This window comes from Ornithodoros turicata, chromosome 10 (genome assembly GCF_037126465.1).
Source record: "Ornithodoros turicata isolate Travis chromosome 10, ASM3712646v1, whole genome shotgun sequence".
Lineage (NCBI taxonomy): Eukaryota > Metazoa > Arthropoda > Arachnida > Ixodida > Argasidae > Ornithodoros > Ornithodoros turicata.
In genome coordinates this window covers 23664042-23686385 of record NC_088210.1, presented here as the reverse complement: position 1 = coordinate 23686385, position 22344 = coordinate 23664042, and the positions used below count along the sequence as shown (strand labels likewise).

Below are 22344 nucleotides of genomic sequence, written 5' to 3'. Positions count from 1 at the left end.
TGCAGCTGTTGATAAATGATTGTACATAAATCTACCAAGCGTTTAGGTCCGGATGTTTGCCACAGCACCACGCGCGCACGTTTTTCCAGGCTGAATCCCCTCGCCGGTATGCTCTACGCTGCAAACTAAACTGGGGTGGGGGTGGGATTCTGTCAGGTTGTGTGAGTGCATCCTGCTGTACACGACAATGCATGGGCTGGCACTGTTGACGTCCGCACGATCCGCTAGGAGCGCTACACATCGGCCCACGAAATCTACATCATGATTGGGCAATGGTAATTTGAATTTTGAACGCGCAGAAGGGCGCCTTTTAAAACGGCAGGTATCAGGATGATATCACAGGCGAAAACTAGACTAACGTCTACAACAAAAGGAAATATTATGGTGTCCGTGTAACTAGGAGGTAGGTGACTTGTAGATGTGCTCGGCTTGGCTAAAGTTGGCTTGAGCGTCATGTTGGTTTCGGTTTCGCTTGGGCGTGCGCCGCTGGGTGGACTTCAGGCGCCTCAGCCTCTGGTCATCACTTGGGAGATTCTTTCCCAGTTTACAAGGAGTCGTTTTGTTTTCCTGATGATATCGTTGTTCGGGGAATCGAAACCGAGTGTGGATGTGATTGGCTCTGAAGAGGGGGTTGGGTGTCGAGCATGGCATTTCAACAGAATGTGTTACATGCCCTCGATTTCTCCGGAATCGCACAAGATGCATGTAGCCGAATTGTTGTTGAACAGCTCAGATAGCCTTTTTCTTGTAAGTAGGGATCCCGTGCGGGCTTGGAAGAGGAGGCCACTCGCTTAGTCTCCCTCGTGGGTTTGTTTTGACTATAGCTGCTCTGTGTGTGTGTTTTACGGTTTTTTTTTTTTTTTTTTTTTTTTCAGGGCTGAAGAACGCTAGATGTAGATATGCGATAGAGGCTCTGTTTGACTTGGTTACGGAATTGGCAGCTTCCCCATCTTGTTTGCTAGCTTATTTTTCCTTTAGTTTCGGTTTCGGGCGCCTGATGGACAATCCGCTGCGACAGACACGTATCTTCTTTTCTTGTGCATCTGCTTAGCTGTCGGGAAGCTCTTCCCCGTGCAAACATCCGCCGTTTTGTCTCCATGGCGTCCTGGACGTCGCTCGTTGCGTCGAAGCCACGAGCCAAGGATGGACGCGATCACTTTCGTCAACCGTGCTGCGTGTAACCTGGACATGACATTTGTTCAATGTCTTCTTTTCGCCGTGGGGTATCGCAAAGGAACATTGCCTGAACTTGCCTGAACAGCTCGAGAATCTCTTCTTCGGTATCCCGTGGTGGGTGTATGTTTTCAATAGTGGGTGCCAATGACGGTCTGGGTCGCTTCAGTGCTGCTAAGTGAGAGGCTCCGCAGCGCACGCGTGGTAGAGCAGGCAGGTAGGCAGATCGCTTAGAAATGGCACGCCACCACTACAACCACCAGTACAGCAATGTTTCAAATTAGATTGCTAAAAGACTGCTCGATTTGTTACAAGCTTCCTCTTCGTCTGAAGCTCCCAAGTTTTCGGAAGAAAATACAGTTTCTCTGGGTTTGTAATCGACTTTCCTGTCCCTGTATCATGAAAATAAAGCGACCGATTAAATGGAAAATCAATGTGTCATGCTTGTACTTTGGAACCACGATTTATATCAAAACAGCTTGTAGTTTGGGTGTAATATCAAATGAATATAAACAGTACTATGTCGGTAGGTAGTCTGTTATCACAATTTAAAGAGATACGAGAGCGAAAGCGTTGCAAGTCGTGTTTCCGACGAGTATCCCTTCCAGAAGCTGTGAAGTTACAACCCGACTTGACCGTTACGGATGAAACAGAATTGGAGTGAAAATCATCAACACAGTTATTAGCCATGCTTCTCTCTCCCCTGAGATTGTGCTGAGATTGTGGCGCACCCTCTGGTAACGCAAAGTTATTCCGCATACCGACCGCTGTGACATAAAACAACAAATGATCAATTATTAATTTTTGATCGCGCCAGGATATATGGAACGCGGTACTGGACACATAGCAGACGACACCATCGGTCCTGTCGTCTGCTACAGAATATCTTGTCACTAGACCGCAGGATATTTCTCACAATCAGCAGTGCAGGAAAAGACAGGGTGCACGGTGTCATACCGTGGCTACACTCTAAGAAAAAAGGAGTAATTTTACTCATTTTGTGGACTAAATGCATTGCCACAAAAAATAGCCCCTTTCGGGAGTAAATGCACAGGACTAAATGAATGTCACAGAGCGGGGACTGCATATGACGCTCTGTTCTAAGAATCCCAGGTACATAATCCGTGTGCATGCATGAAAATACTTCGAATTAAACTGTCAACAGGGATATGCCGAGCGATATAAACTCTTGCGACATACGTAGGGCACAATTTGCGAAGAAAGAAACGCTAACTGTTTCATACTCCGTGCGGGTGGAAAATTGCTAAGTTGGATGAGTTATACCAGCCTTATGCCATCAAATTGACCAAGAGCACATATTTACGAAGCCTGTTGCATTCGGAAGACCATTTGCGAAGTTCAGTGACAATTTGCAGTCCTGCGGAGTAAATATCGGGCTTAGGAAACTAAAATGTGGAGCTGTTGCAATCTAAGGGACAATGACTCCCTATTTTACCCCTTTTTTTTCTTAGAGTGTCCTTGGTCGTCACATCCTCAGAATAGAACAACGAATCGTTCTTTCACTGTGTTATAATAAAGTTACGTCGTGCTGATTATGACACATCGACCATGTATGGAAAACGATAAATAAAAAGTCGGTCTTTACGCAGTTGGAGAGTTACGGTGGAAGAAAAAAAACGAGCTTCTTCTTTTTTTTTTTTTTTTTTTTTTGTTCCGTATTGTAAACATAAGCAAAAGTTAGAACATGACCAATCTGCGCGCGCAGTTGTCAATTGCCTGCTGCAAGCTAGCTGTGGCCACGGTGGCTGTGCGGCACCTCCCCAGAGGCACGTGCCTGTCGACAACTCCAGATGAGGGTATTGCTTGCCTGGCGCGTGGCTGCCTTTTGTGCGCCGAAAGAAAATTGCTTTTACTCGGGGAAGGCGCACCTTCTGGTTGCTTTTTTTCTTTTGTGTGATCGAGAAGCTTTTGTGGCGGATATCTTGTAAGTGCCGCCGACGTTCCATCTTCGAAGATAACTGTTGAGTTCATGTTTCGATTTGGTGACATGTCCACAGGGCGAAGAGCGAATCGTGTCCATGGGTTCGCGTCTTTGCGTCGCACTGCCTAATTATTTCAGTGTGTCGTATGTTGATTTTGAAAGTCAAAATTCTTTATTCTAGACTACGCATCGAAAAAAAAAAGAAAGAAGAACGGCACAGTGGGGGCATGCCCTGTTATACAGTCCCCTATACATGATACGCGTGACATGTACTATTAAATGCCTGAGAAAAAAAAAAAAAAAGGGATGCTCAGAAGAAAGAAATTATCCAGTGGGGCACACGTCTAGGACCACAAAACAGTAACACCACAATTGGTTAACATGGGGACTTTATTGTGCACAGAAAAATACGTTTTTAGGAAGGTGTGTGTAGTTTGAGATTGGGAACGTTTGACAATATTAAATGCGTCGGCAAAGGCTTTCACTCTTTGGAACCGGAACAAGCCGCGTGAACAAGATGCGAGGGCTCGGCGAAAGAAATAAAATGAAAGAAAATATTGCTTATTAATCGAAAGTCGTGCAAAATCGCAAATTTCGAGCTTTTTTTTATTAAAGAAAACGAAAAATGAACAGAAATTTTCACTCTTGCGCGACTTTTTGCGTTCTTTCCTTTTTCGTTTTTCCTTTACAAACGACTTATAATTAGCACAATATATAAACATAACAAGCACATTTATAAGTTATGTTGCTCCGCGACTTGTTCCCTGATATTGGCCTATTAATCTAAGCCGTGCAAGTGTGCAAAATGCGGAGTATTTCCTCGTTTTCTGCGAGAAACCGAAAAACAAAACGAAATTTACTCTCTTGTACGATTGTCCCTTCTTCCCATTTCTTCCTTCTTACACATACACAAAAAGAATAGGTACACTTTTTTTTTTCGTTGCTTCTTTTTTTTTTTTTTCAGCAGTTCAAAATTTCGGGAAACTTTGCGTCTCTAGTTGCACTACCGTGGCGCGGACTAGGTTGCTCCTGGGTCAAACAGGGCGAAGGGCAGAGTCCCGCTGACGACGTCCCAACTCAAGGAACCCATCTTGGCGGCAATGGACAAAAACATCATGCCCAATATTGCTGACGGCGGAATAGCCCTTGTCGGCAAGGTCAAAAGGCGTCTTCAGATTGCTGGCACGAGCGGGGAAGGTGCGACAGAGGGTGAAAGACAATGGCAGAAGATGCCCAGAGGTTGTAACTGGGTCCCCTCTACCGGGGGAGGCGAGGGAAATAGGGAGTCATTCCCCACTCAGTCGCTCAGTCTGTCTGGTCACAGTTGTTCGTGAACGTCGGTCATGGGTCCGCCTGTCCTTCTACAACCTAGAGGATCGCAATGCAACGATGGTGCTTCGTCGAACGGTAAGTTTTTTTAATTCGGCGCAGTTTCTTTTTTTTTTTTTTATGTGATGTGAAGCGCAAAGATGGCATCGGATGATATGAAAGATGAAAGTCACTGAAAAGGTTAGCCAGTTTAACATCGGTTCTCTCATCGGATGATATGGCTCTAAGCGTTTTGCTGGTTTGTGCCATCTGTGTTGCACTTTGTTGATGATGTTGACGTTCATGGGGGGAAAAAATAATAGGGAGATATTGAGTCGCGCGTTGTATTTTTATGTATCTACACGTTCAGGCTTTTTATAGTACTGTGTTTGTTTACCAGCTAACCTGCATTTATGGTATTTTACAAGCGATCCAATAATAGGCTCTGTATTAGTTTTGGCAGAAATGAAGCATTACTTCTACGAGTCTTGGTTGACAGAACGTAGCACTTCTGCTTTTCTAACCGTTATGCTCTAGAAAAAAATACTAGATGCTTTGGAATCGTCGGTAACATTTTACCTCAGCTTCAATTGCTTCGTGCACTGTTCCAGGCGATCCGAGCACTATGCCTTGCCTCCGGTCTGCTCTGATGAGGCCTCCGCTCAACGAGCTCAGTCCGGCGGAACTTTTAAGCAATGTGGATGTCACCTTAGACAATAAGGATCTCTGGGATAGCTTCTACTCCTTCGGAACGGAGATGATCATTAATAAAGCCGGAAGGTAAGTCAATGCCATTTTTATTTTACGGACTGACCAGGTCGCCCTTGGAAGGGCCTGCCGTTTTCAGTTATGGCAAACAGAGGACTCCAACGAGGTCACAGATGTGGGTCACGGCTCTAAATGCCCGAGACACTTTTTGTTCACGGGAATTTGTCCCAGGCCACACTGGAGTCTAAGAGCAAATTGCTCTTTCCTTTATCACAAAGGCGTGCTGTCTCAAAGGTTTCAGGTCTCCAGTGTTTTGAGGCTACTTGTAGTGACGTGGAGTGGATCTAATAGTGCACGAAACGATGATGATGCGATGACCCACTAGTGGCTACTGTGGTTCACTGTCTTTTGCGGAAGGGGATATGATAGCGAGCAGTGCTCGGTTGCGCTGTTGTTCGAGAGATCAGACTCAGTGCGACACTCGCCACAGTGGGAAAAACTCTTATCTGCAGTATGACGTGAGGTCTGCATTACACTGCACTTTTGTCCTGGTGCACGAAGTCGGCGGGGGTCGGTCGGTTCATGGTTCTGACATCATTTTTATTGGATAAGGCCAAGTAAAAAAATTGACTCCGCAGCTCGCCTCTTCAACGTACATGGATTCACGGTAGCGTCTCGGTGTAGTCACCTTGACTCGAGCCATTGCTAGCAAACGAGCGTCGGCGTGCGCTTTGATAGAGAATGAAAGACAACAACGGGTCTCCGGCCGTGAAAATGCATTTTCGTCAAGGTCTCGACATGGGTCCCTCGGGGTATACTTGGGTCCTCCAGACAGAACAGAAGCGCATGAGGTACACAATGGGCACGATGTCGCCTTTTTGCCCTGACCGTTGCTGCCATTAGTCGGATGGAGGGGGGGAAGATCCTTGTGTGGAAGGCGCCCACTGGCCTTTCACGGTAGGGTGCCAATGGAGATGTCCATTTCTGTCAGCAGTTTGCATGCGTTAGGGAATATACAGCGGTTAATGAGGCGGCATATGAGCGACACCAAAGCGGTAAAACTGCGGTGTCGAAGGTTCAACACGAGAACAGGTGCTAAGGTGTGCATAGCGCACATTTGTATTTCATGTGGGTTTCATTGGTAATGAAATTACGATGGTTGTTTCGCGTAACATTTTTGTCTGCGATCCATTCGCTTCACTATTATGTAGCAAATTCTAACTAGAACTAAATTACTTTTGCAAGTAATTCGTAATGCGCTTGGAATTAAACTTTACATGCGATTTAGGGTCAACATCATTGGAAATCATTTTTGCGATGTCTACGACTCTTGTTATGTTTCTGCTAAGCACATATTTCTAGTCATTGTATTTCACAAGTCATTTGTTTTTAATAAATGTTCGACAATACTCCTTGGGGAAGGACAAAGCTATACATCAAAATTTGCCTATATATTGAAATGAATGGAGGTCGGTGCAACTCGACTTCTTTTCAGGGTGACTGTAATTATGTTGCACTTATGATTTGTAACTGTAATTTAATTACTTTTATGAGCAGGTAACAGCAATTCGTATACTTTTGAATCGCAATTTTTACAGGTTTGGTTACGAGTAAAATATGTATGGTTTCTGCCGTCGCTAACCATCGATTTCCTCCTGGTCTTTAACAGGCGCATGTTTCCCGTGCTCCAGTACAAGTTGCACGGCCTGGATCCGAACGCCTTCTATTTCGTATTGCTGGACATCGTTCCAGCTGACCAGTATCGCTACCGCTTCGTTGGCAACTTCTGGGTGCCATGCGAGTCGGAGCCCTATCAGACGCCCGTACCGTCAACGCGCCTCTTCATGCACCCGAGCAGTCCAGCAACTGGTGCACGGTGGATGACCAAGGAGGTGGATTTCAGCACCATGAGACTCACAAATTACCCCAGCAACGACTACAACCGCGTAAGTTGTCTGAATACTTGGACTCTGTGCATGAAGTAGAGGTGTCGTCTGCTTCAGCTAATCGCAGCAGACGATTTCAAACATGCATGGGCTTTCTATGGGGCTACAAGTGGCTGCTCATGCGACTGATGGCGGCTCTTCTCCATAGCTACGGCAACGCCATCTAGATACAGAAGGGCTGCTTAGTGCCTCCTCCCACTCCTTCGCACGTGGACATACAATGTCGGAATGTCTTAGCCAATCGTCGCAGACGATTTCACACACAGGCTTTCTGTGGCTATCAGTGACTGGCCTTATTGCCTCCTCTCCCTCCTTCGCTACGTGGACATATGGAGTCAGAATTTGTCTGCTACTGTGATTCACCGTTCCGCGAATTCAAGAACTCGCAAATGATTGCAGCTAGACTAGAACCTGTAGATCTAAATCTGTAGACAGCGCAACGCAAGAGCAACACGCTTTCCAGAAAATGGGTCTTGAGGAAGATACGGGACCGTTTTGCACTTTATTTTACAGTTTGCGCATTTAGTACGCCGGGACGATCAATCACTATACTCGCAGACGACGGTGGTTCATCTCCATGGCTACGACCGCTGAAAGCACGCTCGTGATTAGCTACCGCCGTTGAAAACACGATCTTGATTGGCTGACTCTTGGTTGTTACGCTACGTCGACGAATAAGCAGGCTTTCTATATTTGTTGATATGGCTAGGTGGCGTTGCACGTACACGTCAGGCTCTGACGTCAGGGGAGCTAGAGCAGCAGCCAACCCCGCTGGTAGTCGTAAGCACGTGACCTCTCACCGCGCTGCCTCACTGGCGAAGACGCCTGATTTTCTACGCCCGTATTAATCCCTCTGCTGTAAAACTCCGAGCGCAGATTCGCGTTGACGTACGTCATTGTATTTCACATTTATAATTTGGGAGAAGATGTCGCAACCAGAGCTCTGTAAGTTACTCAAAAAGTCTAATGAAGGTTACAGTTACTAATTTTAGAAAGTACTTAGATACTGTGGCTAATTACTACAAAAGTAATCAACTCCAATTTCAACTTCGTTGCTCGTATAGAGTTACCTCCCAGCCGTTGTCGTAACTCTTTTAATGTGTCTATATTCTGTGCAAGCGTGGGTTGTAAAAAAAAAAAAACTTTTTTTCTTTCTTCTAGGCGGTGCTAAGTTCTATGCGAAAGTACATTCCCCGGATCCACATCGTCGCAGGAAGTGACGTTGCGCGCCTCGACCCTTCTCACTTCAAAACTTTCACGTTCAACGAGACCAGCTTCATTGCCGTCACGAGCTATCAAAACGCACAGGTTTGTGACGTCTCCGACTACACCTGTATTGCCCGGAACAACCTACTTATGTTTCCGTCAACCTTATTTCTGCTTCGCTTCCACCTTTAGATAGTGAACCTGAAGATCCACAACAATCCATATGCCAAGTCATTCGCGGGGGACGAAAAAAGAAGGTAACAACGCCCTTCCCTCTCACTCTCTTAGAGCACATTTATGTGCTTTTAAAGGGAACATATTCGCGTAGAGAGTGTTATTAGTTACAATATCGTCATCAATGTCTTTCACAGGAATGGCGGCAAGAGGTCACTGGACAGTGATTCATCATCGGAAGAAGATTTCGCAGGTACGCATTAGGACTGGATAGAGTCAATAAATAAGCGACGCTTCAGAGTACCGACACTGAGTTCCAAGAGCGAGCATGCGCCATTTTGTTTCCACGCTGCGCTACCCATGCCCACGCGCAATGTGTTAGCCGCCCTTGATCCTGAAATGGGGAAGATACATGTGTCCTACTGTCCCTTGGACCTCAGTGTCGATACTCTGAAGCGAAGTTTATTTAGTGACTCTAGGACTGGATCCCCGCCTAGGAATCCTTTGCTTTCTCAAGTCCAGATCGAATTAAGATCGCTTCTTGTCCAGATGATCCTCGTAGGTGATCGCATGCCTTCACTTACAGAGCCCCGCGTAAAGAAGTCGTCGCCAGCACTGTCTGTGTCACAGCCACTACGAGTGATCACGTCGCCGGAGACCCCGTCTTCGTCGCGAAGTCCTCCGCTGCCGAGCACGGCACCCCTCTTGACGACTGTTCCACCTCCCGACCCACTGCAATACTTGACGCCCTTCAATGCACCTGGTCATTATGCAGCAACGTCGCCTTACGTGAACCCGTACCCTTTCTGTTACCCTAGTTACTATGCATCAGCATACCACTCGCTGATGAACTATCCACCTCCTTGGGGATATGGGTACTACAGTAACTACCCCATGTTGCCGCTGCCAGGCTTTTGTCCTAGATCGTGGAACTGCAGTTCCTCCAGTTCTGGGTACTCGTCGAACACGAGTGCTTCATTGAATAGTAGTCCCTTATCGCATCACTGTAGTCCGTTAAATGTGGACGAAAGTGCAGCTAGTGTACAAGACAGTCCCAACCAGCAAACCCCGTCAGAATCAGCCAGAGGTTCGTAGCAGTTCCGATTCTATGGACAGTCATCATACTTCTGTACATACAAACTGTGATCTGTATCCTATGTACCTCCATGCATTTGCCGATATACGTAAGAAACGGATATACGTAGCTGCAACCTTGTTTCATTTCTTTCCACGAGTGCAATTATTAGATACGTTTATTTATCGATATTCGCCATAAACCGTTAATTTATGATTGAATTCGCCTGGCCAGAATCTCTATGGCGGCTAGCTGCACGGTTGCCTGGCCTGTGTGTGTCGTGCATGTATACGGATTGATTTTACCGAGTGTATATATTATAGTACAATGCACGTTGTTGTGCGCGCTAACGAACACACAATGTGCATCGAAATAAACTACAACAACGACACTATACGAAGTTGTTTCTCAAAATGTGCTTTCATTTTGATACTTGTCTTATAGATGATCGACAATCAAAGTGTCGTCATAATTTCTTGCCCATGAGTCATGACCGTCTCCTCTCCGTTTTCTGACGTCCTCCTCTATACCGGGGTCGTCCGCGGGACCTTGTCAGATGAGAAGCCCCTTTCATGGAGCGTGTCCCCGCATCTTCATATTCGTAGTCGTCTCCCTCTGAAGGTGCATTCGAACGATGGGGAGCTTTTGGACGCGTATCCATGGGTGCAGGTGCAGAATGGTCAATGGGTATATCGGCTGGGGTCATCGCCAAATCTGCATGGCAGCACAGAAGTTTTATTGCGGCATACAATGAAGTTTCAACTTCAACGGCAGGGACAACTACACTCTAACAAGAAGAAAAAAAAAAGGAGTAATTTTTCTCCTTTTGGGGACTAAATGCATTGCCACAAAAATAGTCCCTTTCCGGAGTAAATGAATGTCACAGAATGGAGACTGCATTTCACGCTCTGTTCTAAGAGCCCCGGGTACATATTTCGTGTGCATGCATGAAAATACTTTGAATCAAACCGTCAACCGTGATATATCGAGTGATATAAAATCTTGCGACATACATAGGGCACAATTTGCGAAAAAAGAAGCGCTAACTGTTTCTTACTCAGTATGGGTGGAAAATTTCTAAGTTGGAAGAGTTATACAGCGTTATGCCATCAAATTCACCAATAGCACATATTTAATGTAGACTGTTGCATTCAGAAGACCATTCGCGAAGTTCAATGACAATTTGCGGTCCTAGGGAGTAAATGTCGGGGTTAGGAGACTAAAATGGGGAGTAATTGCAGTCTAGGGAGTAAACGTTGCAATTACTCCTTATTTAACTCCTTTTTTCTTCGTTCTTAGAGTGTATGACGGCAGTGAGTGGTCCCTACAATGGCTATACACCGGTTGAATTCCTAACCAAACCAAAATTCATGTGTAATAGAAATGAGGTAAAAACCAGAAGAGGTAACTCAATTGTGATAATTATCTGCCGCGACTCTGCCTGCTCGGCGGCAAGCTGTCAAGAGCCGTGACGTCATGCACCCTTCAGTTACGGGACTGGTTCACTGCTGATCGTTTGGTACGGAGTGATGGCAGCTTTATGCAGATGTTAGGTGCTCACGCAGTGTATTTTGTTAGCGGTTACGGAAATATATTTTCGGAAACATGCGCATTGCCTCCTCTCCCTCTTTCAATTAAGAGTCAGAATTCGTCTGCTACTGCGATTCATCGTTCTGCGAATTGAAGAACCCGCAACTGCTTGCAACTCACCTGCAACGTGCAGATCTAAATATTTAGTCAAAAAGTGCAAGACGCTTTGCAGAAAATCAGTTTGGACAAAGATTGAGACCGTTCTGCGCTTTATTTCCAGGTTTTCCAATTTAGTACGCGGGGACGTTCAATCACAACTCGCAGACGACGGTGGTTTGTCTCCATGGCCACGACCGCCGAAGGCACGTTCGTGATTGGCTACGGCCGTTGAAAACACGATCCTGATTGGCTGACCCGTAATTGTTACGTCACGTCCACGAGCGCGCAGGCTTTCTGTATCTAGGTGGTGTTGACTGAACCCTCTGTAGCGTGCGCATGCGTATTATATCACTATTACGGCCACTTCACAAGTTACTGTTCTGTTCAGTGATCATCTCAAGCAAATCGTAGAAATGACGCATGTCTTGTTTGAAGAACACAACAGTCATTACCATGGGTGAAAAAGCAAGAAAGAAAACTGTCATACCAGAGAGCACCGTGACCGTTTGTTCGAGCTTCTCTACTCGCTCGTACAGGTCGGCCAGTTCCCCCGTCATTCTCGATATGGTTTGCACAATGTTCTGGAAAGGACATAATTTGTGAGCATCCAGGCTGTGGCAGACATTGCAACTTTATAGTTGCTTCAGACGCTGAAGGTGATAATTTGGGCTTCACACTTCGAGGCAAGTGTAGACTGACACAATGGTTGCTTGCCCATTAGTTTTGACGGGGGTGTCTACTCTAAAATATGCTTCTATTTACACATTCGCTTATGGTTTAAAAGCTAACCATTTTCTTAAATGGTTAGCTTTTTCCTGTGTGAATACCAAAAACGCTTAGCACTGACACCTGTCGTTTCAGTGTGAGACGTTTCGAAGTCTTGAGAGGATTCTATCTACATGGTGTTTTTTAGACTTTACAGAATTTTTATAAAAAGAGCTGTGACAGCAGCATGGATGTCGTTTTTGGAATTTAGTTATACGGCCAGGCGGAAATACTGTCGAAGAAAGTGTGCAACTACAAGATGATTAATTACCAGAAATTCATTAGTTAGCTTCTTAATTAGGGGATGTCGGGCAAAAGCGAGCTAGCAGAATGAGAGTCCATCCTCGTTGAAAGCCGTTGCACGTCTAATAAATCCTGAAACACGCTCGTGCGTTAAAATTCGGGGACCCGAATTTTGATACGCAAATGAGCCGAAACCGCGGCGACCGGGACAGCAGGGAGTACAGCGCTCATTTCGCGTCAGAGGGCCACGTGATTTGGAGCGATGGAGAGGATTCGAGCAGGTGCCGCTCTGCTGGCCAGATAAACTGCTTTCCGGCCCAAGCCTCCGTCAACCAGGGTGATGAGCTCTTTTCTTGATTTTTAAAAGATAGAACGGATTTAAACGAGGATTGTCTCCCGATCTGCTATCACGCTTTTGCCCGAAATTTCCTAATTAAAGAGTTACTCAATGAATTTTAAATAATTAGTCATCTTGTAGTTGCATACTTTCTTCAAAAGGATGTCCGCCTGACAATAAAACTCGACTGCAAAAGCGACATCTATGCTGATCTCATAACTTTTTATAAACATTCTGTAAAGGCTAAAAAAACACCCTATATATTATCCCTTGCACGAATTAGTGAACGAATTCTTGTAATTCAATACCGAGTACCTACCAAAATATCGCGTTGATTCGGATGAGGACCGTTGGCAGTCGTTCCGCTGACATCTAAAGAAGTCAACTACATCCATTAGCGACAAGCATGAGCAAGGTTTCGCAACCTCATAAGATCATATTATCCAGGCCTCTCACCGTCGACGTGCTCACTTCGAACCGCTAGTCCTGGCGGACCAGGTGGACCGGGATCCCCTGGTAACCCCCTCAGTCCCGGTTCACCAGGCATACCTTGGGGCCCCTGCACACCTGTACGTCCAGGAGGTCCTGGAGGACCAACTGGACCTGGTAACCCGTCGAAGAGGCAAAGGTTAATTCGGGCGATTTCGACAGAAATAAGGAACATCGTCTTCCGTACTCCAATGAAGATACTGACCTGGATTTCCCTGGAACTCCGCGGGGCCGTAACGACCGTCGTGTTCGCTCGAATTGTACAGTGATCGCGCTGCCCTGCCAGGAGGTCCTTCAGGGCCGGGTGAACCCCTAGTGAGACGAAGAAAGAGTGGACATATTGTCAATGAATGATGACGTCGTTTCACTGTCGCCCTGCGCTTACGGAGGTCCCGGCTTGCCCGGTGGGCCTGATGGACCAGGTTGCCCAGGTGGGCATTTGCAGGCGCGATGCAGTTCACCAGTTGCGCCCTGTGAATTGATAGCGTGCTGACAGGAGCACAGACATTTTCTTTATAATTCCGCCCACAGTTTTGGGAATTAAAGACACTTGGCTGCTGAGGGGGCTTACTTGACACCACGACAACACATTGTATATGACAATACCTAATATACGACATCGAAGGTTTGTGCGGCGGCATTTCGGTTGGACGGAGATAAAGACTACACAGACAGTAAAGAGTGAGAGGGACGGTCGCATCCGTTCCAGTCGATTTCGAAACTATGGTGTCGGTTCATTCCTCGTAGATTACTGCACACGGGTATCGAAAATCCCACGCGAAAGAGTGGCGTAGTTTGATTGTTATTCGATGGAATACATGACAAGAGCAGACGCCGGATGTTGAGAGCGTGCCGGAATTCCCTCTCTGGAAAAACGAGAAAACGTCACTCGCTAAGAACCAATGAGGGTGCGACTTTGAGAAAAGGTGCGACCGTCCCTTGAAGGATGCTGCCTCCCACAGTACACAACGCAAAATACGATGTCTAAAGCTCACATCAATATCCTGCCTTGGATCAGACACTTCCATCGCATCAATTACTTCGGGCGCTTCTGAAAGAGAGAGAGAGTGTGTGTATTCAGCAGTCAGCATTGTCCTGCTGTGTGGCAATGGAGATTCATGAAAAATGTCAGCTTCGTAATACAATATGTATATCTTTCGTTCATCGAATCGAATTGCATTCAACGGTTGGTTCTGTGGTTTGATGGAAGCAAGATGACGCGACTGGCATCATAAGAGCATCGCATGTAGCACTCAAGCCAGCCATACGAACAGACAATGAAATCGTTAGGCAGTGTCATCGTGTTCGTTTGAGCACTTGCATGACGCCTGCATGTAATACTGACTACATGTACACAGCTTACCAAAGTCTTCGCAGTTCGGACCGGAGAATTTGGGGCAGCACCTCCAAAGCACCTGCTGTTGCATCTTTACCGTTGTGACGTAGATGGGACGGTGCATCGGCATCCTGCGTGCGGAGAGCAGAAAGGAGCCTTCGAGTCCAGCAAGGCACATTGAAAAAGGAAACCGTTGGATAGACCCAACTTCTATTGGCGATACGTCTTTCGTCTTCCACAATTTGACCATCGCAGCGTATAGGGTTTATTCACACGACGTCATCCGCAGGAGGCCGCCACTGTCGTTAGCAGGCAGATGTGCTGCATTCGGCCGCCATCATGTTGTAGGTCCCATCCAAGCCGTTACCCATATCGTACTCGCCGTATATTTGGTGTTTCAAAGTTATTGTGCTGTGTGATTTGTACCATATCCAAGCAATAGACCTCTCTGTGTTTGTAAACAAATGGCGGTGTTCGACAGCGCCACCAATTTGGTAGAGTTGAACTATGCTCGAAGCTATAGGGGGCGAACAAGGTCGCGCCCGAAAGCCACGGTCTTGAAGGATTATAAGATGGTCCCGGAAAGGACGCGACCTTCGGTCCTACTTTCCTTTCAGTAAGAGGCAGCGAACAAGTTCCCATTCCTGGAACCCAGCCCTCCCCTTCCGATTTGTTTCGGTTTCAGTCTGTCTACCAACTTCATGATGACGTTTCTCCGAGTAGAGGTCTATTTCGGGAACACAACTTCGAGGGACCTATATAGTATGGCGGCGAAGTGACGTCGGTGAATAAACCCGTTAAAATTCGTTATACGGAGCTGTGTTCTGCTTACATGACAGAGTTGCAATTTGAATAGTCGCAGTGCGCTGGCAACATCCGAGTGTAGACGATTTCCGTGCCATTACGCACTCGGCAAGTGACATTTCGGATCACCCTGTAGGCACATCGGTTCCTGCACAAAGATGGAGTCCTTCGAAACTGGATCGTGACGATGTTTGAGACAACTTACCCTCTTTTCTGTAGAAGAACGTCACTAGTCGTCGCCACGTACACCAGGACTACAAATGTAATGGCTACCGATAGGAAGGCCACGCTGCAGCGCATGTTGTCCGGATCTTGCGGTGGATCAGGTGGCTTTTTTCGTTTTCGGCTCCAATACTGGATGAAACATCTGGCTAGATAACTAAGTAAACTACAATTTAGTCTTTTCAGTTAAAAGAGGCATCAAGTTTGAAGCTGCCAGCAGTCGAAGTACAAGAAGGCGAGCAAAGTAACAACGGAGTTACGTCGATTTTACCAACATTAAACTTGGGATGTTTACAAGAAGCCGGAATGATTTTCCGCTTTTGATACACGTCCTGTGGAAGCTGATAATAAATCTTTCGACGGTCTTTGAGATAAGGCATTGCTTCCCGCGTGTAAGCCACAGTGCTCGCGCCGCTCTACAAGACATGACGCAATCGATGACGCTGCTGAACTCGACAGGACGGATGCCAAGCAGGGATTTCCCCAGAAATTTCATCTCAGGTGGGTGTTGGGAGTGCGTGGCACCAATATCTGCTGCTGCTTATTATTATTTTTTGTGTGTGTGTGTGTGTGTTGCAAGATCTCTAATGACCATTGTGGGGAAAGGGGTCCTGGGAAAAATTCCTGATGCCAAGGATAGATTATATGCGCAGATTCCCACGTATGGATAAAAAAACACGCCCTCTCGCCTCTTTTATTTATCACAAGTCCCGGGCAGGCTGCACTGCAACCTTATCCGCTTATTTTTTTCTCTTTTTCTTCTTCTTGTTGTAAATTCGATTAGAACCACCTCACACCCCAAATAAAGCACGGACACATGACCTTACCAGGCACTTACGAAAAAAAAAAACAAAAAAAAAAAAACTTTCACACAGTACTATACGTTGAGCTGTGTACGTACCTAAGGTGATTCCATGGATCTTCGTCAAACGTTATCTTGAGCGTGCATCAATGTCTTATATCCGAACACTGCCAGCGGGCACCAAAGCTGTAACTATTGCTCTCAGAAGACGAACCACTGCCATTCAGCTCGATCTATGGGGCGTGGGTAAAAATGAGGACGCTACAGATTGGATGTCTGCAGAGATATCTAGCTTTGTTTTTCTTTTTTGTTGTCCTTCCGCTGCTAGGAGCAGTCTTTGACGTTCGCCACATGGAGCATATCTGTTACTTCTTCAGTTTCCATGGCCCGCCACGGGTGAATGTGCATGAAACAGTTAGGCATCTGTTAGATATGCATAGAACACGATCCACTTTATGGGAAAGTCGCGCAGAATTAGAAGTCTCCGCGGTGCCCCAAGGGCAGCTACTATTCAGATGCGGAACGCTTCAAAGTCATTCGTTACTGCGCTCGTCTCTCTCGGTGCTTATAGTTGTTTTGTTTGGCATTTTTCGCATCTGCTTCACACATGATACGCGTTCACTTCGTTCACTGCCACGTGCTTTCTAAGAGGACTATATTAACGTTGAAAACATGGAAATTACTTGGATTGTGGTACAAATAATATGCACACAGTATAATAACTTCGAAATACCAGATGTACGGTGAATGCGAAGTGGGTGAAGGCAGCGGTTTACCCAGAATTTCGTCCTCTTGGGGGGACTCTGCAAGGGTGTGTATTTACATGCTTTTGACAAAATATTGCGCAATCTCACAAAATTTTGGGGGGTCTCCCCTGGATTTTTTTTTTGGGGGGGGGGGGGGGTCGGGGTGGAAAAATCACTGGGTGAAGTCCTGGACAGCCAACCTATGGACCCACATTATGGCGGCAATTCTGCTAGCGACAGTGGCGTTCTCCTGCGGATGACGTCATGTGTATAAACCTGTCGTGCGGAAATAACCACACCCGCAGTTGAGTGCACGTGACCATCTAAGCCTTACATCACGTCCCCACGTGGGTTCTCTGCGCGTCGCGAAGACTCTGTCCGCCACCCACAGAATATTATTTCTTCCGCTGCTGGTCTGCTAGCAGCATCACTTTGAGCGCCCTCCTATCCTCGTTTCATCCAGCGTCGTTCGGACACCCCTGGCATTTTTTCTGCAGTATCCTCTCGGCGCGTTTTCCTCCTCGCCCTCCGCTGCTGACGCGCACCACTGAGCACGCGCCAAGAAGATATCGCGGAAGATATTCTAAGAGTATCCCAACGACGCCGGAAGAAACGGTGGAATACATGTTAGAAAATGAGGCAGAGGGCGCTCATAGCTATACTTCTAACAGTGGAACAAGGATTATTCTGTGGCGAGCAGACAGAATATTCCCTAGTCACAGAATATACGCAGGAAGTAGTCACAAGGCTCAGTTGGTCACATGCACTCAACACTGATGCTTCCCCTATCACACTCACATCACCGCCGGCAAACTTGTTCGGTGATGTCGCTCGTGTTGATCCCCGGGTGTGAACAAGAAACGTTGCAAAGCAGGCGATCACAAACCTGTGTCTGCTTCCGTCCTCTCTCAGACTTCGGTGGTGGCATTTACCCCTTCCGTGAAAGATACACACTTTCAAGCACATAAACTGAGACAGTACAGTCAAACTCCTTTATAGCGAACACCTTTTTAACGAAAATACCACTACAGCAAATTTGTTTGCGGTCCCGCTGGAGCCCTATAGGTCCAATAATGGACATCCTTTTTAACGAAAATACCTTTACTGCAAATTTTTTTTATTGTCCCCTGAGTTTCGTTGTAAAGGAGTTTGACTGTATTCCGTAAACAACAGGAATTAGTTGAGGCAGGCGACATTCATGGACGAACACGTAATCTGTTCAATTTCATCAGCGTCATTTATCAACTACAATGAACGGCATACAATGCCAAGCAGGAGATCTACGATGGATCTATGGAGAGTACTAACTTGTAGTCGCATTGTGCTCATATTTAACTGCAGGAATTACGTAACATTAAAAGGAAACATTTTATTACACATTCTGTTGTGCATCAGGATGAATCACATGTCGCACCAGGCAGAAGAAGGTTGGGGACAGAATAGAAAGGGCACTTTAGATAGCTTTCACTCAGTTCACACTACTCGCCGCACTTCAAAGAACCTCTTCAGGTAGTATACTTGGCCGAGTGTCATAGCAATCAGGACGGCAGCTTCGAAGAACGCCCAGAGCACCACACGAGAGTTCGTACTGTCGTTGACTGAAAATAGACGGGAGGCAGCCTTCAATATAATGGGAAGTTTTTGTGCTTTAAATTAAACAGGTCGGTGATTCAAATTCAACTTAGTAGCAATCATCCTGACTGTGAAGCATCCAACAGACCACACAAAAATTCCTCGCATTGGTCACATTACATGCCTTTTTGACGTGCAATGTCTTCCACAACGAGGTTTGGGACCCAGAGCTCAAACCGAGCACCATCACGAAACAAAAGGTGTGGCAGTAAAGTCTGTCACTGCTTCTCCGTCAGGTAGTGCTGGCAATGGAGGACAGCACACAACGATACGGCTCGCAAGCTCTTCGGATTTCAGCGCATTCCATGGAATGGTTCTGTGTTTTATGACACTGAGGTTTCTAGCAACTGATGTGATAACAGGTGTGTGGCATGTTATGCTTCTGGGCTGTGAAGGGTTCTATATTCCATATCTTGTCCAATATCTCAATATCTCAAAGCGTTAGCGCACGGCATGAAGCTTGCCGGAAATCACGTTCCTGACACACTAGGAAAAGTTTAGACGACAGCTTAATGATGAAGTATGTATGTCGTACAGCATGGGCGTAGAGGGGGGGTAACCCCCTCGAAATGGTACCTTTGGTAGTGAATTTGGGAGCGGGAAACATCTCCTCCCCGTTTAAAGTCCCCATAGGCACCCCACCCAAAGAAAAGAAAAGTTCTGGCTACCATGCTGTTGTACAGTGATAACAGGTTAAGAAGATACCCACAAGAGCTGAGAAGCTTTGTAATGGGCCAGAATGAGCCAAGTGAGCTTTGTACTGTATTTTGGGTTGAAAAATCTGTATTGCCATGGGAGGTAAGTTCTTACAGACTAAATATCCAAGAACCACGTCCATCACAATTTGGAAAGCGAAGATGCGTTTTTTTGTGCTTTCAGTCGTCCCAATATGCCGTGTCACACATCATGTAATGAAGTGCCATACTTACTTGACCGATGAATACGGTCTCTAACCATCATGTACTCTTGTTCATGCTTTACAGATGCCATTGCAGTGGACAACTCCTTGATCATCTCTTCTAATTTGTTCTCATGCACTAAAATAGGAAACAAACGCAAACAGAGTTAGTTTTTCTTTTTTACACATTGTGCAACTTGCACGGTGCGTGTGGTGGCATGCTCACCTTCTTCACCTTCTTGTGTTTTCGTTGGGGCCTCACCAATATCCATGGAAAACATCACAATCTTTGGTGTCATCGTTGACATTGCGTTACTGAAGCAGTAATGGTACACCCCATCTGCGTATGCTGCAAAGGTGTACTTTCCGCTGGACTCTCGTTCGCCCTGGTAGACGACCTTGCCGTCAGGCCCGGTGATCTACAAACAGATGATTAATTGAAACCAATCTGGCCATCCTCCCCTTCATTCGTGAGCGTAAACAACACCTGTGATATTGCACCAGAATGGAAGTCAGTAGTAGTGATCCAAGTCACGAACATCTTACGTACATCTGTGTCTTTGTTTTTTACTAGCATGTACATTTTTAATTTACCTTCACGTCGATGTCCAGAAAGCCCCCTTCGGCAACTTCAAATGTGAGACCCATTTTAGTACCGGATGTCGCAGTGTCGTGAAAGCACTCCTCTGCATGCGCGTCGACATGTATAAAGTATGCATGCACATACACAAGACATGAGACCAACGCCAGTGTCCTCAGAATCATGTCGCCGAACATTTTTATAAATTATTTCGAAGCACACAACACACGAACACAACACTGCCACGTTTATTACCAATGACGCCGACAGTTTCTTTTTTGAGGTTGTTTCAGTACAATGTTGCCAAGCTGGCTGCAGAAATTCGTTCAAAAATACGATAAGTACCGATTCATAACCTGGCACGCGCCTGCATGGCACTTGACGTTTTAGTCTTAGACGCGACGAATCTCCAAATTAACTTAGATTGTATGCCTTAACGTGACCATTAGACTGCTTTGTTATTCAACTATGCCACTAATATCACCCCGATATTATCCAGATTCACACATAGATGGCGCCACGTACTTGTTAGTGCTTAGATGGCTTGGACAGCGCCTTGGAAACCCACTGTATGTGGTTTCGATTTCCCACAGAAGAAGCCTCGTGCGTAGATGGTCAATGCACAACCTCCGCGCGACACTATGTGGATCACATCCTCGTTACAGCTCTCCACATCCAACTTGGAAACGGTTCTCAACAGATAAAATAGCAATAAAATAGCACAGACGCAGGAAAGGTGGTAGATAAACTCCATGATTTGGAGAAGTTGAGTTTGGGCGAATGAACAACACAAGCTCCTTCTGAAAAAAAAAAGAAGGAAGCCTGCTTTGGTTGATGGCGATACAACCCCTTGAATACACTTCCGCTTCGAGCTCTGACGTCAGGAGAGGGATGGCCCCCGCCACGCCTATTGGTTCCCGAAGCACGTGACATCTCCCACGGCCGCCTCACTGTAAAACTTGGAATACAGGTTGACATCAATGCATATAACTGTCCTGAACTGTCGCGATCTCTTCAGCCTTTCGTTAGCCGCGAAAACGCAGAACAACGGAAACAGTTACAGGAAACTTATATCATGCCGAAAAAAGCGCTAATGTCCTGTAGTGGTAAACCTTTTCCGGAATCCTAAGCTCACACGGCCTGGACGGCGAAGACAGCCGATCATCGTGATCCGAACCCATCAGGCTTTCGGAAAAATCTATATTCTGATTAATGACGCCTTTCCCGTAATGGTAGACGCACCAAGCTGTTCTCACGTATGCCGTATATGCCAGCCAGCCCTGTTCAAGAACGTGCCCCAACTATCAGTGCGAGGTTGATGCGGGAGAAATATAATTTCTTTAATCATCCACGACGCTAACGAAGCAAAAACAAGCAAGCCAGCGAGCACGCCACCACAAGGATGTAAAGGTTTTAACGAGAGCCAAGAAACGCCACGGCCGACTAAAAAGAAAGAAAGCACCTCACGATTTCACCCCCTTCCTCCTCTCCACTGGTGGAAAGCGCCATCTTTCCTTTGGCCGTCATGGATTTGAAATCGTGCAGTACTCTCCTCCGAGCTGGGTTTTTTCTTGTTTTTTTTCTTTTCTTTTGCAGTACCCACTCATGGGTGCACGAGCTATTATAATTGCTACATGACGAAACCAGTACGTGAAATTCGGGGCCGGATAAGAATGCGCTTGTTAACTTTTTTTAAATATCGTGACGATAAGCGCGATGAGGTCTCCACAGGAATCATGACCAATCAGGACGCTGGAATCAGATGATAAAAGAGATATGGATGTTAGCGTGCAGCCACACCAGGAACTTTACCGCATACCCGTTGAAGGCCAATCATTTCACAGAATGATACCGTTATCACTCCCGATTTGCGGACAGCGCAGCGCGTACGCATTTTTGTGACAATTAACATACTTGCATAAGCGTCACAAAAAGGCGTACGCCTCCCGTTTTCGACAGATGAAGGGGGGGGGGGGACGATGTCATTCGGGATGATGGTTTGTTAGGAACGTGTTATGCGGTGAAGTGCAGGGGTGAGTTTATGAGTGGTCTGGGAGGTACCCGGGTTCGAATCCCGATGTCAGCTGTGCTGTCTGGGGTTTTTCCTGGGTTTTCCTCAAATGCTATCAGACATATGCCGGCACAGTTCCCTTAGAAGTCGGCCCAGGGCGCACATTCCCTCTGTGAAGCCGACAACGGTGAGCTCTTACATTAGCACCTTATGAGTGCAGAATGAGAGGTGCAGTGGTATTTAGTGAAAGTTCGAAGT

General features: G+C 46.3%; 3 protein-coding genes across 3 annotated transcripts; 1 reads left to right on the top strand and 2 right to left on the bottom strand.

Annotated features, from left to right (window-relative positions):
- Positions 1 to 4215: 4215 nt before the first annotated feature.
- LOC135369769 (putative T-box protein 7) lies at positions 4216 to 9928 on the top strand. The gene is made up of 7 exons (XM_064603287.1): positions 4216 to 4312; positions 5035 to 5203; positions 6801 to 7077; positions 8239 to 8385; positions 8476 to 8540; positions 8655 to 8710; positions 9044 to 9928. Exons 1-7 carry the CDS (start codon positions 4216 to 4218, stop codon positions 9550 to 9552), a joined length of 1320 nt encoding a protein of 439 aa, XP_064459357.1. The 3' UTR covers positions 9553 to 9928.
- A 5-nt stretch (positions 9929 to 9933) lies between these two features.
- On the bottom strand, positions 9934 to 16578 carry LOC135371118 (collagen alpha-1(XXVI) chain-like). The gene is made up of 11 exons (XM_064605131.1): positions 16319 to 16578; positions 15401 to 15549; positions 15224 to 15343; positions 14419 to 14522; positions 14051 to 14106; positions 13441 to 13544; positions 13261 to 13367; positions 13023 to 13169; positions 12886 to 12938; positions 11709 to 11802; positions 9934 to 10246 (listed from the first exon to the last, which is right to left on the bottom strand). Exons 2-11 carry the CDS (start codon positions 15493 to 15495, stop codon positions 10020 to 10022), a joined length of 1107 nt encoding a protein of 368 aa, XP_064461201.1. The 5' UTR covers positions 15496 to 15549; positions 16319 to 16578; the 3' UTR covers positions 9934 to 10019.
- Positions 16579 to 18319: 1741 nt separating this feature from the next.
- Positions 18320 to 20375, bottom strand: LOC135371117 (transmembrane emp24 domain-containing protein 2-like). Its single transcript, XM_064605130.1, has 4 exons — positions 20090 to 20375; positions 19722 to 19914; positions 19527 to 19634; positions 18320 to 18563 (listed from the first exon to the last, which is right to left on the bottom strand). The coding sequence occupies exons 1-4, from the start codon at positions 20270 to 20272 to the stop codon at positions 18439 to 18441; spliced, it is 609 nt and encodes a 202-aa protein (XP_064461200.1). The 5' UTR covers positions 20273 to 20375; the 3' UTR covers positions 18320 to 18438.
- Positions 20376 to 22344: the final 1969 nt, after the last annotated feature.

What these genes read in the sequence shown, in the direction of transcription:
- LOC135371118 (XM_064605131.1), bottom strand. Translation starts at nt 15,495, where the DNA reads ATGCGCTGCAGCGTGGCCTTCCTATCGGTAGCCATTACATTTGTAGTC. An exon ending in CCGGGCAAGCCGGGACCTCC is followed by an intron (nt 13,368 to 13,440) that starts GTAAGCGCAGGG and finishes TCGTCTCACTAG; the next exon opens with GGGTTCACCCGGCCCTGAAG. An exon ending in GGAGTTCCAGGGAAATCCAG is followed by an intron (nt 13,170 to 13,260) that starts GTCAGTATCTTC and finishes ACGGGTTACCAG; the next exon opens with GTCCAGTTGGTCCTCCAGGA.
- LOC135369769 (XM_064603287.1), top strand. Translation starts at nt 4,216, where the DNA reads ATGGACAAAAACATCATGCCCAATATTGCTGACGGCGGAATAGCCCTT. An exon ending in TGCTGGCACGAGCGGGGAAG is followed by an intron (nt 4,313 to 5,034) that starts GTGCGACAGAGG and finishes GCACTGTTCCAG; the next exon opens with GCGATCCGAGCACTATGCCT. An exon ending in ATCGGAAGAAGATTTCGCAG is followed by an intron (nt 8,711 to 9,043) that starts GTACGCATTAGG and finishes CTTCACTTACAG; the next exon opens with AGCCCCGCGTAAAGAAGTCG.
- LOC135371117 (XM_064605130.1), bottom strand. Translation starts at nt 20,272, where the DNA reads ATGTTCGGCGACATGATTCTGAGGACACTGGCGTTGGTCTCATGTCTT. An exon ending in TTCTGGACATCGACGTGAAG is followed by an intron (nt 19,915 to 20,089) that starts GTAAATTAAAAA and finishes ATCTGTTTGTAG; the next exon opens with ATCACCGGGCCTGACGGCAA. An exon ending in AGACCGTATTCATCGGTCAA is followed by an intron (nt 18,564 to 19,526) that starts GTAAGTATGGCA and finishes GTCTATTTTCAG; the next exon opens with TCAACGACAGTACGAACTCT.